General features: G+C 39.6%; 1 protein-coding gene across 1 annotated transcript in view; it reads left to right on the forward strand.

The window, feature by feature from the left end:
• Window positions 1-18,707, forward strand: part of LOC103024614 (E3 ubiquitin-protein ligase rnf213-alpha-like) — an 87,853-nt gene that overhangs the window by 44,976 nt on the left and 24,170 nt on the right. Inside the window, exons 20-23 of the mRNA XM_049470847.1 lie at window positions 12,691-12,876; window positions 13,165-13,346; window positions 14,958-15,078; window positions 15,164-15,261. Of these exons, the coding sequence (XP_049326804.1) occupies window positions 12,691-12,876; window positions 13,165-13,346; window positions 14,958-15,078; window positions 15,164-15,261 (587 nt within the window). The remainder of the gene's footprint in view (window positions 1-12,690; window positions 12,877-13,164; window positions 13,347-14,957; window positions 15,079-15,163; window positions 15,262-18,707) is intronic.

The raw sequence follows: 18,707 nt of genomic DNA on the forward strand, positions 1-18,707 counted from the left end.
GGGACTAAGAGCTGTGGATGTTATACACCTTCTAAGATGCTGGATGGATTCTAGGAAACTTGGCCTTCACGGTGGATCTGGATGGTGACTATTGCTGGAATTTTACACTGATTTTAATCACAATTTTTTTTTTTTTACATAATCAAGTCAAACTTTGTAGGCCTGGGTATGGAAATTGAAGGCCTATTTGTCTGGATGTAATTTACTTTTGGAGATTTTGGAAGGATTTTAGGAAGCAAGACCTACTGCTGCATGGTGACTATTGCTGAATTTTACATTGATTTTAATACAATTTGTTTTTTTTTAAATACTCAATCAAGTCAAAACCTTGTAGGCCTGGGTATGGAATTTGAATGCCAATATGTCTGGATGTAATCTATTTTTGGAGATTTTGGATGGATTCTAGGAAACAAGGCCTACTTCTGCATGGAGACCATTGCTGATCTTTACACTGTTTTTTTAACACTGTTTTTGGGACAATGGCTCAGTTTGATTATAGCACTGAAAATTATTTTCTAAAAAGCTTAAGGAAATTTGCTACACCCTTGCCCTCGGATGTTAAGTCAATACTTAAGTATCTGGGAATACTGAGACTAAGATCTCGCCCTAGGGGTAAGAAAGCTGGAAAAAATGTTATTCGACCAATAAAGACAATTGTAGGGAACCGTCCAAATGACTGTGTAACCGTAATTGGCACCAAGCCGGAGCTGACTTGTCAAAAATTGGTTACATCTACTGGACTCTCTCACCCTATGAACTTAGTCCACATAAAAATGGCTCATAATAAGCCAAAGCCATCTCTGCCTGGATTTCTTCTATCTAATGTGCGCTCACTGCGCCACAAATGTGACGAGTTGTATACGGTATCAGTAAACAACAATTCAGCTGTTGTTGCTGTATCAGAAACTTGGTTGAATCCTGACATTCCAGACTCTATTATCACTTTGCCTGGATATACTTTACATCGGCGGGATCGGGAGAGCAGCAGGGGAGGGGGGGTAGCCCTGTATGCTAGGAGTGACATCTTACAGAAGAGATTGTCTCACTTGGAGGAAGAGGAGTTTGAAGCCTTATGGTTCTGGATGCGACCTAAGCGTCTACCTCGAGGGCTAAATTGCATCATTGGTGCAGTGTTATATATTCCACCTCACTCTTCAACATCTGCAAAATCAGATTTGTTGATTACATCATATCTTGATCGCTGTCTTGAGAATATTGAATGCAAATATCAGAATGCTGCAGTTGTCATTCTTGGGGAAACTAACAGGTATAGGTCTGAAACCATCTGTGTCAGACATGGATTGAAGCAAGTGGTGGCTGGGGCAACAAGAAAGGCCAGCCAGCTTGATGCAATTTTTACCAACATTCCTTCCATGTATGATCTACCAGTGCATTTGCCCCCAGTTGGCACTTCTGACCATCAAACCATCTTGTGGAATGCCCTCTCAGCACACGCAGTCCATCATATGCCGTAAACGTACTCCTGAGGCATTGAGGCAGTTGGGCCTTCTCATGAACACTACTGATTTCTCTCCCATTTTTGAGGCCACAGACCCAGAGGTAAAGGTTAAAGCTTTTTCCTCTATGATGGGGTCTATTCTGGATACAGCTGTCCCACTGAAGAAAGTGTCGATTACTAATAAAGACAAGCCGTGGATGACCGTGCAAATTAAACATCTGATAAAAGAGAGACAGCTTGAGTTTTGCTCTGGAAATAAAACTGCTTACAGAAACCTACAATCAGTCATTGTCAAAAAGATCAAGACAGCAAAGCAGGAGTACTACCAGAAAGAGGTGGAGGAACTGCGGTTTTCCAGTTCAAAACAGTGGTTCAAATCTATTTCAGCACTAATGGGAAAAGAGAATTCTAAGCAGGCTATAATATCACAAGATCCTGAGACTTTGCAGCAGGAATGTGATGTGGTCAACCACTTCACGTCAGTATGGGACCAAGTGGCTCATACTACTCCCTCTGAGGAGGATATTTCCAACAAACTCTTGAATGGCTCCATACCCCTTCTGAGTATTGGTCAGGTCAAAGGTAGACTCCGTAGAGTCAAAGGGGGAAAGGCACCTGACTGTATACCCTCTTGGGTTTTACAGTCCTTTCATGAAGAACTTGCACCTGTGCTGTGTGATATATTCAATGCATGTATCCAACACAATACATTTCCTAAGCCATGGAAAGAAGCACTGGTCAAAGCTGTGCCTAAAAAAGCTAGGCCTAGCTTTCCAGTTGACTATTGTCAGATATCCTTAGTCAGCTGTGTTGGCAAAGTATATGAAGGGATCCTAAGAGATGTCCTTTTGGAGGACACAGCTTCTAAAATTGCCTCTTCCCAGCATGGTTTCATGAAAAAAAAGATCAACTGTGACTGCTCTGATTCAGATTCTGCAAAGCTGGCATGAAGCACTTAACAATCAACCTAAGATGGATGTTCATGCTGTGTTTGTTGATTTCTCACGTGCATTTGATACCATAAAGCACTGTCAATTGCTACATTTACTTGCTAATATGGCCATCAGACGCCCCCTTTGGCTCACCGTGAGGAGTTATCTGAGTGACAGAGTGCAGAGGATTCAGTGGGGTTCCTGTATATCTGAGCCCTATGCAATACCTGCTGGTGTCCCACAAGGGGGTCTGTTATCTCCATTGCTCTTTGTTATTTGTATCAACAGCCTGGATTCTCGTCTGCCTACTTCTCTTCTTCCGGTGAAATATGCAGATGATCTTAGAATCACAGAGCTTCTGATGGGGTCTCTACCAGGCTTGACTCAGAAAGCCCTAGACTCAGTGGCTGACTGGGTACAGGAGTTCTCACTGACAATGAATGGAGCTAAGACCAAGGATATGGTAATCAGTGCTAGACGTCAGGACAATATCCCCTCTCCACCTTCTCCGATCATTTCTGGCCAAAACATCAGTAGAGTCATCACTTTCAAATTGCTCGGAGTTCAGATCTCGTCTGATCTATCCTGGGATGCTCACATTAACTATTTGATTTTAAAGACAAGACCCAGGATACATTATCTCGCTGTTGCCAAAAGAGCTGGTCTTCCCTGTGATGTGCTAAAACAGATATACTTGACTTTCATACGCCCAATCCTTGAATATGCTAGCCCAGTTTGGGGTGGACTGACAAAAAAACTCTCAGAAGAGCTGGAAAGGGTTCAAAAACGTTGCTGCAGAATTATCGGCATCCCATCATCCCATTTCTTCCACCACTCAGTGAAAGGCGTGATGAGGCTACCCTGCGCGTCCTCACCGACATTCTTAAGGATGAATCATCCCCTCTACATGACTTTTTGCCTTCAGCCCCAACATCTACTTACTCACTTCGTCGGCAGCGGGAATTTGTAGTACCTGTGAGCAAAACTAAAAGACATGAACTCTCTTTTATTCCTCGTGCTCTTAAATTGTATTCTAAGTGACTTACTTAGTTTTATGTATTAGACATTTTTATGGTAATGCTCTAAAGTTAATCGTTTCTGTTTTGATACTGATTGTTGAATATTTGACACATTTCAGGTCCCACTGCTTAAAAATAGTTTTATGCTGTTGTGTCCTGCCTTGTCAAATTTAATAAATGAAATGAAATGAAAGATATAATATCCAATAATGAGATTGAAAGGGTATATAAAGAAAATACGCTAATTTTACTGCCTACAAAAACCAGTCGATCGGTTTAAATGTCAAGTGGCTCAAACAGAGCTTCCTCTATACCTATGGGACCACTTAATCAGTACCGACTGGGCCAGACCATGAAAATACAAGCAGAGGAGAATATAAGCTTAGTAGAAAATCTGCAGAAAAAAACTGGCCGAGAGAGGGTTTGTCTTGTTGTGGTAGAAAACATGGGATAGTCATTTTTTGACCTCTGGAAGGGAGACGAATCCCAGACCGCAAGGCCTTGTAAGTTCTTTTGGATTCTATTACGTCTTCTAGGGGTAGGACGCAATAAAAGGTTTCAAGTGAGTGCCCACTCAGCATCAGTCCAAGCAAAAACAACTCAAAATAATTAAGTAAAATTTTATTTGCTCTTAAATGACACGTTTGACCATTTCACAAAAAAAAGACAGGATTCAATAACTTCAGGGTGACCCAAGGCCAAAACAACAAACAAAATCATCTAAACAAAAAAAAACATTTAACTTACCCTGAAAACAAAGAAAATAAAATACAAACAAACTACCCTGCCTACTCTCTTCAAAAAACAGAGGCAAAAGGTGTCAACAAAAAGGGCAGGTCACCCCTACAAATCCTGAAAACTTAACATTACAATAAACAAACAAACAAAACACTACAAACAGGTTTGGTCTGTGCTGGTGGGCCTTCACTGGAGCAGCACATGTCGGCTCAGACAGGGAAAAAGGTGCAGCTCAGCTGGACTCGCAGACAAAGAGGTTTTTCAAATCTCCCGCCAGTAGATCCAGCCAATAGAATGTGAGCATAGGCGGAGCAACAAACAGCCAATTGCCAACAGAGCAGCCAATCACCAAAGCAGCAGACCTGAGAACAGACAGAGAAACAGATCTCCAAAACTACAGGCAAGGCAAGGCAAGTTTATTTATACAGCACCTTTCATACACATTCAAAGTACTTTACAAATTAGAAAATACACAGAGAAGTCAAATTAAAAAACATGTAAAAGACTAACCGTAAAAATGGAAATATTGATTGATTCAAACATGATTAAAACAAAGATAAGTGAAATTAAAAACATGTAACAACAAGGAATTAAAAATAAAAATAAAATAAGAATAAAGCATGAATAAAACATGATACAAAAGTGCCGTTACAGAATAAAAGTGGGCAGAGCTGCAGTGTTTTAAGCTGAGCTAAAGGCCTGATCAAACATGTAGGTTTTTAGTCTGGATTTAAAAGTGTTTAGTGTTGGTGCTCTTCTAATGCTCTCTGTTAACTGGTTCCATTTAAGAGCAGCAAAGTAGCTAAACGCTGCCTCTCCATGTTTAGTTTTTACTTTAGGCAGCACTAACTGACCAGTTCCTGATGATCTGAGAGTTCTGCTCGGCTCATACTGCTGGAGCACATCAGATAAATATGCTGGTCCTGCACCATTAAGACATTTATAGACCAGTAACAGAACCTTAAAGTCTGTGACATACTGGTATCCAGTGTAAGGATTTAAGGATGGGGGTGATGTGCTCCCTTCTTTTACTTCTAGTCAGAACTCTGGCTGCTGCATTCTGAATCAGCTGAAGCTGTTTGATGGTCTTTTTTGGAAGTCCAGTTAGGAGTTAGTTTCTCCAGATCTGCTTTAGACAGTAAATCTCTGATCTTATTGATGTTCTTGAGGTGATAAAACGCTGATTTGGTGACGGCTTTGACATGACTGTTAAAAGGAAGATCAGAGTCCATTTGTACACCAAGATTACGCACTAGTTCTTTAGATTTTAGGCTTTTTGAATCCAGATAGGCAGCTAGTCTGTGCCTCTCATTACTATTCCCAAATAAAATAATCTCTGTTTTATCTTTATTTAACTGCAGAAAGTTCTGTCCCATCAATTTATTTATCTGCTCAAGGCATTTACACAGTGAGTCAATGGGACTATAGTTGTTTGGGCAGAGGGCCATGTAGATCTGAGTGTCATCTGCATAGCTGTGGTAAGATATCCCATAGTCACGCATGATTTCACCCAGAGGAATCATATATCATATTAAATAAGAGTGGCCCAAGAATTGAACACTGCGGTACACCACAGGTCACTGGCACAGTCATCTAAAACTCTAGCAGTTTTTGAGTTAAAACTATACAGCAGAGTATCCACAGAGTCTGATGGTTTGCATGGTGCAGAGCACACTTTGCTCACAAAAAGTTCAGCTGTCATGTCATTTATCTGCCTTTTCTTGTACCTAATCTCTCTGGCTTCACTGTGTATTGAAGTCCACATTTCAAAGAAGACACAGTCGTGATCTGACAGTGCAACATCCTTAATAGAGGCTGATATGTTGACACCCTTCGAAATAACCAAATCCAGAGTGTGACCATGACAGTGTGTGCTTCCAGTCACATGCTGAGAGAGTTCAAAAGAGTCAAATACATCATAGAGTTCTCTGGCATAATTATCCTTGGGATTATCAGTGTGAATGTTAAAATCACCAGCAATAATAAAATGATCAAATTCAGTAGAAATAAAAGACAGCATATCTGTAAGATCATCAATAAAATCAGCATTGTACCTTGGAGGCCTGTAGACAATTACTAGTAAAATTCTTGGTGCCCCTTATAAAACTGCACCTAAATATTCAAAAGATATGAAGTCACGAAGTGATAACTGCTTGCATTGGAATGTATCATCAAACAGCATAGCTACACCTCCCCTTTTCTTGCCGGTACGTGAGACATTTAAAAAGTTAAAGTTTGGTGGAGCCGACTCAATTAATACACTTTCAGCACTACAAAAATTTAAGCATGTCTCTGTTAAAAACAGAAAATCAAGCCCATAATTTGTAATAAAATCATTAATTAGATAAGACTTGTTTGTAAGAGATCTGATATTTAGTAGAGCTAACTTAATAACCTGTGCGTTTTGTTCCAAAGACTGTGGGTTACAATTTACATACTGCAAGTTGGATATATTCACATTATCTGACCTATACTCTCTGTTCTTTCTGCTTCTGATAAGAACTGGAATGGGGGAGATAACTGGCACACAGGGTCCGTACTTGTTTTGAAAACATGTACTGCTGACATTACCATTGTAGCAGCACGGACCCAAAAGATATCAGTTTGCTGGATTACTTGTGGCGACCTCTTCCCTTATGGTGGAGGGAGGTGGGAGGGGCTCCTGCTGGTGAAGAAGTGGGATGTAACACCCCCACTACCAAAATCAACATACCGTGTGATTCTAACTCGAAGCTCGAGAAAGAGCATCTGCCAGAACATTTTCAGATCTCTTTTTATAGCAAATTTCAAGGTTAAACTAAAAAAATTAACACCCATCTCATAATGCATTGATTTGAATTTCTCATCCGAGAAAGGAAAATCAACGAATCATGGTTGGTGTACACAAGTGGCAGTGGACTAGACCCAACGTACACCTCAAAATGCTGTAATGCCAGCAGTAAGACCAGGGCTTCCTTTTCAATGGTGCTATAATTGAGCTGATGTTTCAGATTTTTTTTTTATAATAGCAGACTGGATGGTCAATACCACACAAATCCTTTTGTAGAAGCACCAACTCCGGTAGCACTGGTATCCACTTCCAACTTGTTAGAAACGTACAAAGCAGACCCCCCTTTGGCAACACAGTCCTCCATACGAGGCAAAGGAAAAGAATCTGGTTTGGTAATAGCATTGCAGTGCAGTGCAGAAACGAACTGTGCCATCTGGCTTTGGCACAAGGAGATTAGGCAAATAATAAATGTCAAAGTTCATTAAAGAACCTAAGCTAATTCCCAAAGAGACATTTTAAAAACAGACAGAATGGAAACAAAGTCACTTGCATACTAAAATTTAAATCAATGAGCTTGGGAACCAAACAAAAGTCTTCTCCAGAGAAAATTAGCACAACACATATATACAAACTAGGAGCCCAGCATGTACATCTAAAAACAAACATAGGCACTCTGGTCTAAATGTCAAAACCTGACCGAACTGGATCATTAAGATCCTATAGAAAGTCCTACCACATCACCACTGCAATGTAGGGATTAACAAAAACTAAACAAAATCCAAATAATGGTTGAGCAGCTAAGTCTAGGTACTGAAAAGGCTACAAAGAATGCCTCTGCCTTAAAACACATTTTACAATATTAGAAACTGATTTTGTTAGCGACAATGATCCTACACAGTCCAAAATTACATGCTCAAAAAGGCACATACACTGAATCAATGCCCTGTCTATCTGCAACAGAATCACAAGTAACCTGAACAAAACCAACTGCTTTTGAAGTATGTTCTTTAGAAAGAAGCACTTTCTTTATTAACACTGGACAAACGGCAATAAGATGACCAGTCTCATGACAATAAAAACATTGCCGACTTTCAGACTGTCCCCCCACTGGGAGACGAAACAAAGTTCCCCTATGCATCAAAACAAATTCATCAATACAGACCGCAGCCTGTGCTACAGAGGAAACTTTCTGTTTATTCAAATAAATTACAATTTTATTCGACAACGAATTTTTAAAAAATCCTCTAATAAAACGAGTTCACGAAGCTGCTCAAAATTTGTCACCTTGCTGGACTGAATCCATTTGTCAAAAGGGTTTTCTTTTTCACAAGCAAACTCTGTAAACGTCTGATTGTCAGTCTTTAAAATCTTACGGTAAGCCTCAAACACTAACTCATATGCCCTCAAAATAGCACGCTTTAACACAATTCAAACTATCCTCAAGAGACAATGCAGAACAGACTTCTTGAGCTCTCCCAGTCAATCTGCACTGCAGCAAGAGTGGCCAAACCTCAAAGCACTAGCTATGCACTCAAAAGGACCAAAATACGAATCCACTTCAGATTCTCTGAATGTGGGAACCTAATGAATCTGCTTACTAATATCCAAACTTGAAGTTTCTACTGAAGGTAACGCAGGTGAGGCAACAGAAGCATTTGCTAAGACTACAGAGGGTTGCATAGGTGGAGACAAAGCTGCACAGGGAGCAGGAGAGGCAACTTCAGCTCCATGTGCATCTCACTGCCTAACACGCAGGAGCTGAGTTTCATGCTCCTGGCATTTAACTAATAGCTAACTTGAGATCTTCATTACCTAAGCCAATAAGAGGATGTAAAACAGGAGCTTTGACCAGAAAGTTTAGATGAATCAAGACTGGCTGTATCTAACACTGGCTCTGAACCAACAACTTCAGAAGGCAAAACACCAGCAGAAACTAACCCCTCCTGTTATACTTCCATTATTGCCTGTTTAGTGGCTGATTTAGACACAGAAATATCATAAAAATCTGCAATCAACAATAAATCAGACATATGACAACCACACAAAGCCTCCAAAGATGGATTCTGCAGAAATGCCTCAATACTAAAATCCATATTGCACCACCATAAACTCCTCCCACCTCAAGACAAAACTGCCAATCAGAAAATTACCAAATGCTCATTAAGACCTTAATGTTGTTGATTATGCATGAACTATTCAAAAGAGTTTAAATCATGAGAACATCACAAGCACACATTGACCCATAGTGACGTGATTTAATATTTTGTATAATGTGAGAGTTTTAATTGTCTAAGTAATTACTAAACCACATAGTATTCTGGCTCTCTTCACAAAGACTTTAGATAAGATTGGAGATAATTAGCATGTCAATGAGATTTGTGCCAGTTGTGAAAGAGAAGTTTACACCCTATATGCTGCAAAGCTTATTTGTTCATACTGGGAAGAATGTTTTGCAATGACCACACTTAAGTTTAGAACGTATCAATAAATGAGTCTTATATAGAATGAACAAAGTCTTTTACTCCTATTACTAGGCCTGACATAAGATGAGATAAACATCGAAGATGCTTTGCTACAAGCAGAAACTGCTAGTGCTACTCAAATGGTGATGCAAAAGAACTCTGTATGTTGATACTCCTTAGTGGGATGTTGTTAGGAAACCTAAACAGCCTACTTTGATGGGAAAAGAGTTTGCACACCAACCTTTGATAACAGCCTTGTCTATCAAGTCCTGGTATTTAGTTTTTTTATTGGTGTGAGATGACCAGCCTCTCCTCCCACAGTACGATGAGCTTAGCTAGTATAATTGTCTTGGTGATCCTGAATATCAAAACCATGTCAGGATAAAGTGAGGTCATTGCTACCTCTTTTAGGTCCACTTGCAACTCCCAGTCAAATGGATGCTGTAAAATGGAAGGTATGTTTGTAGCTGCCCTGACCTCTATTTGCCCTGGGAGCCTGCCCGCCCTGAAGATGGAAACTGGTAACTACAGGGGGAGGTGCTTGGTTATTTTTGTCTCCACCTATTTGGCAGTTTCTGTTGTTACCTTACCGTGACTCCATCTGTATTGGCCCTCTGCCAGTGCTTTTGGACATCCTATCAAGATATGGTTCAGTGTACACAGTACTGCACCACATTTTATGCATGATGAGTTTCCTCCTTTCCCCAGATCTTTAAATTACTTAGTGTTGGTAAGAGGTTAGACACAGCACGTAGTAAGAAGGACAACTTGCCTTGGTCAGTGCTCCAGAGCTCCTTCCAGGAAAGTGGTCGATCAAGTGCTTAATCCCACTGCATCAACGGGCCCCACTGCTTTTATCCTTTTTTCTTCTGTTGCTTCTCGGACCTCTACATCTCTACACTCTCCTGCCTTCAGCATTGGCTTTGCTCCACTTCACAGTGTACTGACTGCACTCGCCTATTTTGTGAGCCCCCAGATGTTTAAAGAAGGCCTTCCATATCCTGATGGTGAATTGTGGGCCTCGGTCAGGAAGTATATCCTCAGGGATACCATGATATCTAAAAACCTGGATGTATATAGCCTGAGCAGTCTGGAAAGCAGTGAGGGAAATGGGACACATTTAACTCCCCTAAAGAACCTATCCACAATTATTGTCATGAAACCTTCAGATGGATGAAAATCAGTTACAAAATCAACTGCAATATGGGACAATGGTAGCTCGGGAACTGGTAATGGCATGAGTTTAACAGCTGGAGGGGTTTGCACAGATGAGTTGATCCAGGGTAAGTGCCTCATCCCGGCAGGCAAGTTCCTTTTGAATGTTCTGGTTGAGTCCCTTGCGAAAAACAATAATGAGTGTGGGGTTGGTCCAGCCACTGCTAGCTGCCAGTGTGCAAAACTCAAGTTCACAAGCAGAAACCACTGTAATATCCATACAGCATGTGATCAAAAGCACTGTGAAAGGTAGTCAAAAAAGCAGTGTAGCTGATCTTGGGCATAGTGTCCCAAACAGCAGTAGCCCACTCCAGTGCCTTGCCAGATAAATAGGATATAATAAAAGCTATCTTAGCCTTATCAGGGGTCAGTTGTGAGTTGTTGAAAAAAAAACCAAGCACTGTAAGAGAAGGCCATTACACATTTCTGGATCACCATTGAACATTACAGGCTTGCAAATGGGAAAACTAGATGTAGGAGTGCGTGGTAAGGGCATAGCTGTGTTTACTAGTGGGCTAGATGGGTTAGTATATAGCCTATGTAGGCCGAGGATTCTGTTATGGCTGGACAGAAGTCAGACATGCACAGATGCAATAATGTACTTTATTTAAAGGAGAACTCCGGTGTTAAATTGACTTTTGTTGTAGTAAAACATGATATAAAGTTCTTACCTTTGATGAATAGCACACCTCCGCTCTCCCACAGCGTTCCAGAGATCCAGTAATTTTGTGCTTTTTTCCCAGCACTCTTTACAACGGCCGCTTCGGAGCATGCACTTGCCCCTGCAGATAAATTGTTTTTTACACCTATTCAGGCTCAAAGTAGCTCCACACCTCATTGGTAGAATCCAGAGAGCCCCGACATTTAAACCGAGGCATTAATAACTTTAAAAGAGCAGTTCTTAGCAGCTCACAATTTTTGATTTTATACTAATTAAGCCTCAGTATATCAAACATTTTGAAAGTTAGTATTATAACTTGTGTTTGATGTTATTTTTTATTCACTTGAATAGTTCTATCTTTGATTGATGGAGTTTGTGGATTTCATAAAATGACAAATTAAAAGGATTTATGTTGTAACAGAGCAACAAGCAAACATATTTTTTTCCATGTGACTGTAATATTTTAATTGAATAAATAATACATTTAACTATTACTTTGAGGACAGCCTTTATGCCAATGTTGCCCTCTGTGAAAATTAGTTTGACCCCTCTGCTGTAGATGATTATTTCCTGTTTGAGTAAATATTCCCCTATAGTAGTGCTGGGTGGTCGGACCAAAAATGCATATCACGGTATTTTGCAAGATTCTGTCGGTTTCACAGTATATCACAGAATTTTTTTATTATTATTATTCATTTATAGTTTTTTACATGACTGCGCTTTAATGTAGATTTGTGAGTTACTGTAGTGTTACTGTTAGTAGTGCATATAATATAAAAAGGCTTTAAATTAAGTCTTTGATTAGTATTGGGTTTACTTTGTCCCACAAAATTACACAGTATATGAAGAAATCAAACTTTATTAGCAGAAAAACAGCTGAAGAATGTAAACAATACACCTTAAAAAGAGCAACTCAAACACGGCTCCCTTTTCAAGTCTAGCTAAATTTTTTATTTTCATAAACACTGTAAACAGACCTAAATACTCAATGTTTATTCAACAGATATATTTCTCAAATGTTCTACTGCACAAGTTAGACTCAAGTTTAATATAAAATTACATTGTTATTGAAGCCATTAAAGGCATTAAAATATTTATATTTTAGTAGCTGTTTATCAGTTTATCACAATTCCCTTGGTTCTCCATTTAACAAATTCATTCAGTTCAGTGTGCATTAATATTATCCTTCAAGCTACAGTATTACTACTAATTAAACAGGGCTATAGTTACTCATATTGTAAGTAGCAGCAGCAGAAACTCCAAGCTCTGCTGTTGTGCTTTTTTGGTGGTGCTGTTCTACACGGCGCTCCACAGCGCCTCTAGCAGTATGGCGGTATGTGAAAAATGCATACTGGTTCTAAATTCCCCTCCGGTATACCGCCCAGCACTACCCTATAGTGTATTTAAAGATGTGTATGTGTGCTTGTCTTGCAGTGTTTTTCAGAGACAGTCCGCAGACTCACATCACGTCTCTATCAAGATTTAACTGAGGATGAGCCTGAAAACGTCTCTCTGCCCTGGCTGTTTGTCACTAATGAATACATGCATGACAACCATCAGCTCTTCTACAACCTCTACCTCCAAGATAACAGCTTGGTGGCTGCAGGAGAAGCAACTGAGGTAGAACATTTACACTGGTATCATTCTAAAATTACATCTTACCAAAATAATTATCATTATAATAACACTGACAATACAATCATGTAAAAAAATTAGGACATCCAATTAAACCCTTTCTCTTTTTAAACTTATACTTATTTATATGAGCTCCTTTACAACAGTATTCTGTATATAAATATATAGAAATGCTGCATATGATTAGATCATTATTGGAGGAGGCTTATCTTATTTAAACCTCAGGTTTTAATTTGGTGTGATGTGTAATGGATTGCTTTTTCATTTTTTAAGGCACTCAGACAGACACTTAAGAACCTTCAGCCAAAGGAGAGCGTACTGAAAGACTTTGACAGCTGCCAAGAGTGGTTACACAGAGTAAAGTCACTGTCCCTGACTGTGGACCTGATCCTTTCAGAGGATTCATTAGTTACAAGCCATTCTGAAAATGCAACAGAGATAAACACAGAAATCAGGTACGCTCTAATATATAAACAAATCATGTATTACAATAAATTTTAATCACAGGACAAGACAATACTCATATGTTAACTCAAATATATTAAATACCCAGTATAGGCTTACTTTGACAGAGACACTAAAACTGCAGTATTGATGGTGAAATGGAAAATCAGGGTTTAAACTAACACAACTTCCTTTTGCTGTATTTGAACAAGACTTTTTTTTAATCTGCACATCTCTGCTACAAATTAAATGTATGTTTGTTTCTAGCTTTGCTACTCAACATGTATGCAAATTGGTAGCATATGCAGACTGAGCAGCTCTTTGTGATTCAAACACTTTATTATTTTCAATTGTATGTATGTTATCCAGACCAGGTCACTAGCCTAAAACTATACAGTGCATTTGAAAAGTCCTCTGATACTTTCAGTTTTTTGACAATTTATGAAATAAAATAAAACAATAATTCTGAAGCTGAAGTTTAAAACAAAAAAGACAGCAGAGGAAAGTGACTTGTGCATTCACGCTGTGCGCAAACAGGCAATTTAAGGGAACAGCAATGTTATGTTATTCTTTATTTTGTTTATTGTTGATGTAAAAGCTGGGATTTTGGTCCATTCCTCCACACAGATCTTCCCCAGATCAGCCAGGTTTCTGGGCTGTCACTGAGCTCCTCCAAAGGTTTTCTTTTGGGTTTAGGTCTGGAGACTGGAGACCACTCCAGAACCTTCATATGCTTCTTACAGAGCCACTCCTTGGTTATCCTGGCTGTGCGCTTTGGGTCATTGTCATGTTGGAAGACCCAGCCACGACCCATCTTCAATGCTCTAAGAAAGGAGGTTGCTCCCCAAAATTTTGCAGTACATGGCCCGGTCATCCTCTCCTTAATACAGTGCAGTAGTCTTGTCCCAGAAAAAACCCTCAAAGCATAATGCGTCCACCACCATGCTTCACAGTAGGGATGGTGTTTTTGGGATGGTACATGGCGAGTGGAATTAAGACCAAAAAGTTCTATTTTGGTTTCATCTGACCACAGAACTTTCTCCCATGACTCCTCTGGATCATCCAAATGGTCAAGGGCAAACTTAAGCTGGGCCTGGACGTGTTCTGATTTAAGCAGGGGAACCTTCTGAGCCATGCATGCCTTTAAACTATGACGTCTTAGTGTATTTTACCCACAGTAACTTACCCAAATAACTTATGTATTTTTGCAGCTAACAACCTCAAACAGGTGCTTCAAATTTAGAATAATAAGTGGAGTGGAGGTGGAATTTTTAGAGGTGGACTAACAGGTTTTTGCTGATTGGTAGGTGTTCAAATACTTATCTGCAGTGGAAACACACAAAGAAATTATAAAAAAAAATCATACACTGTGATTTCCGGATTTTTTTAGATTATGGCACATGGAAAATTTCAGACCCCTCCATGATTTCTAAGTGGGAGAACTTGTAAAGTCGCAGGGTGTTCAAATACTTATTTTCCTCACTGTAAGACTGATAACCTTAGCTATAAATGGGTTCACATACAACTATAAGGCTAGAATTTTCAATCAGTTAAAAGCACATCATACAGATTTTATTACACATATGTTAGATTTAGATTAACACAAAAACATATACTTTCAGACTTTCCTGGCAGAGTACGTGGATCATCTACCTTCTTATGGATCATCTCCTTCAGAACGAGTGGGAAATGGAAATAAAACTGCTGACCGTTCTTGTAAGACGCCTAACATCCACATGGAAGGTAAGATTTATTTATTTCAAACCTCAATATATTAGGATAAAGAAAAGATCATTTTCATATAATAACACTGTGTTTGTGTTTTTAGAGCCTCAACAAAGAGGAAGGAAAGCAGATGGAGTATGTGGTGGAACAGGTCACAGGAGCACTCAATAAATGCAGCAAAAATGCCTGCAATGTGTTCAAGTGAGTCTCTAGTTTTTATTATTGTGTATGATATTAATGATGGAACTCAGGGTTCAGTGTGCAGAGTTAGAGATAAATCCTAAAGAAACACCTCAAAATGCAATAAAGAGAAGACAACTGGGAATATGTTATAATAGAGGACTTCTGTGAGAAACAACACATTAGAGCGATATCCATGTTAAAGTGGTATTTTATGAGACTTTTATCAGATACAGCATTAAGTTCCATCACAAGGTCACTGACTAAGTGACCGCCATGTACACTTTTAAATCAGTCATTTAATAATTGGTAAACTGTCAGTCTGAAATATTTAAATGCTGTGAATCAGGAAAGAGTAGGAGGTTAGCATTAGGTTAGTTAGCACGTTAGCAGTTAGCTTTTTTAGTAAGTGTTACAACTGAGCTTTATTTTGTAAGCAGTGTTAAAACTGAGCTTTTTAGTAAGCAGTGTTAAAACTGAGCTTTTTAGTAAGCAGTGTTAAAACTGAGCTTTTTAGTAAGCATAGTGTTAAAACTGAGCTTTTTTAGTAAGCAGAGTGTTAAAACTGAGCTTTTTAGTAAGCAGTGTTAAAACTGAGCTTTTTAGTAAGCGTAGTGTTAAAACTGAGCTTTTTTAGTAAGCAGAGTGTTAAAACTGAGCTTTTTTTAGTAAGCAGAGTGTTAAAACTGAGCTTTTTTAGTAAGCATAGTGTTAAAACTGAGCTTTTTTAGTAAGCAGAGTGTTAAAACTGAGCTTTTTAGTAAGCATAGTGTTAAAACTGAGCTTTTTTAGTAAGCAGAGTGTTAAAACTGAGCTTTTTTTAGTAAGCAGAGTGTTAAAACTGAGCTTTTTTAGTAAGCATAGTGTTAAAACTGAGCTTTTTTAGTAAGCAGAGTGTTAAAACTGAGCTTTTTTAGTAAGCATAGTGTTAAAACTGAGCTTTTTTAGTAAGCAGAGTGTTAAAACTGAGCTTTTTTAGTAAGCATAGTGTTAAAACTGAGCTTTTTAGTAAGCAGAGTGTTAAAACTGAGCTTTTTTAGTAAGCAGAGTGTTAAAACTGAGCTTTTTTAGTAAGCAGAGTGTTAAAACTGAGCTTTTTTTAGTAAGCAGAGTGTTAAAACTGAGCTTTTTTTAGTAAGCAGAGTGTTAAAACTGAGCTTTTTTAGTAAGCAGAGTGTTAAAACTGAGCTTTTTTAGTAAGCAGAGTGTTAAAACTGAGCTTTTTTAGTAAGCAGAGTGTTAAAACTGAGCTTTTTTAGTAAGCAGAGTGTTAAAACTGAGCTTTTTTAGTAAGCAGAGTGTTAAAACTGAGCCGACCCATAAACTGTCATTATGAGCCGACCCATAAACTGTCATTATGAGCCGACCCATAAACTGTCATTATGAGCCCGACCCATAAACTGTCATTATGAGCCGACCCATAAACTGTCATTATGAGCCGACCCATAAACTGTCATTATGAGCCCGACCCATAAACTGTCATTATGAGCCCGACCCATAAACTGTCATTATGAGCCGACCCATAAACTGTCATTATGAGCCGACCCATAAACTGTCATTATGAGCCCGACCCATAAACTGTCATCATGAGCCCGACCCATAAACTGTCATTATGAGCCGACCCATAAACTGTCATTATGAGCCCGACCCATAAACTGTCATTATGAGCCCGACCCATAAACTGTCATCATGAGCCCGACCCGTAAACTGTCATTATGAGCCGACCCATAAACTGTCATTATGAGCCGACCCATAAACTGTCATTATGAGCCCGACCCATAAACTGTCATCATGAGCCCGACCCATAAACTGTCATTATGAGCCGACCCATAAACTGTCATCATGAGCCCGACCCGTAAACTGTCATTATGAGCCGACCCATAAACTGTCATTATGAGCCCGACCCATAAACTGTCATCATGAGCCCGACCCATAAACTGTCATTATGAGCCCGACCCGTAAACTGTCATTATGAGCCCGACCCATAAACTGTCATTATGAGCCGACCCATAAACTGTCATTATGAGCCGACCCATAAACTGTCATTATGAGCCGACCCATAAACTGTCATCATGAGCCCGACCCATAAACTGTCATTATGAGCCCGACCCGTAAACTGTCATTATGAGCCGACCCATAAACTGTCATTATGAGCCAACCCTTAAACTGTCATTATGAGCCCGACCCATAAACTGTCATTATGAGCCCAACCCATAAACTGTCATTATGAGCCGACCCATAAACTGTCATTATGAGCCACCCATAAACTGTCATTATGAGCCCGACCCATAAACTGTCATTATGAGCCGACCCATAAACTGTCATTATGAGCCGACCCATAAACTGTCATTATGAGCCGACCCATAAACTGTCATTATGAGCCGACCCATAAACTGTCATTATGAGCCGACCCATAAACTGTCATTATGAGCCCGACCCATAAACTGTCATTATGAGCCCAACCCATAAACTGTCATTATGAGCCGACCCATAAACTGTCATTATGAGCCACCCATAAACTGTCATTATGAGCCGACCCATAAACTGTCATTATGAGCCCGACCCATAAACTGTCATTATGAGCCCAACCCATAAACTGTCATTATGAGCCGACCCATAAACTGTCATTATGAGCCACCCATAAACTGTCATTATGAGCCGACCCATAAACTGTCATTATGAGCCCGACCCATAAACTGTCATTATGAGCCACCCATAAACTGTCATTATGAGCCGACCCATAAACTGTCATTATGAGCCGACCCATAAACTGTCATTATGAGCCGACCCATAAACTGTCATTATGAGCCGACCCATAAACTGTCATTATGAGCCGACCCATAAACTGTCATTATGAGCCGACCCATAAACTGTCATTATGAGCCGACCCATAAACTGTCATTATGAGCCGACCCATAAACTGTCATTATGAGCCCGACCCATAAACTGTCATTATGAGCCCGACCCATAAACTGTCATTATGAGCCCGACCCTTAAACTGTCATTATGAGCCGACCCATAAACTGTCATTATGAGCCCGACCCATAAACTGTCATTATGAGCCGACCCATAAACTGTCATTATGAGCCCGACCCATAAACTGTCATTATGAGCCCGACCCATAAACTGTCATTATGAGCCCGACCCATAAACTGTCATTATGAGCCCGACCCATAAACTGTCATTATGAGCCCGACCCATAAACTGTCATTATGAGCCGACCCATAAACTGTCATTATGAGCCCGACCCATAAACTGTCATTATGAGCCACCCATAAACTGTCATTATGAGCCGACCCATAAACTGTCATTATGAGCCGACCCAGAAACTGTCATTATGAGCCCGACCCATAAACTGTCATTATGAGCCACCCATAAACTGTCATTATGAGCCGACCCATAAACTGTCATTATGAGCCGACCCATAAACTGTCATTATGAGCCGACCCATGAACTGTCATTATGAG

This window comes from Astyanax mexicanus, chromosome 22, assembly GCF_023375975.1.
Source record: "Astyanax mexicanus isolate ESR-SI-001 chromosome 22, AstMex3_surface, whole genome shotgun sequence".
In the NCBI taxonomy this organism is placed as follows: domain Eukaryota; kingdom Metazoa; phylum Chordata; class Actinopteri; order Characiformes; family Acestrorhamphidae; genus Astyanax; species Astyanax mexicanus.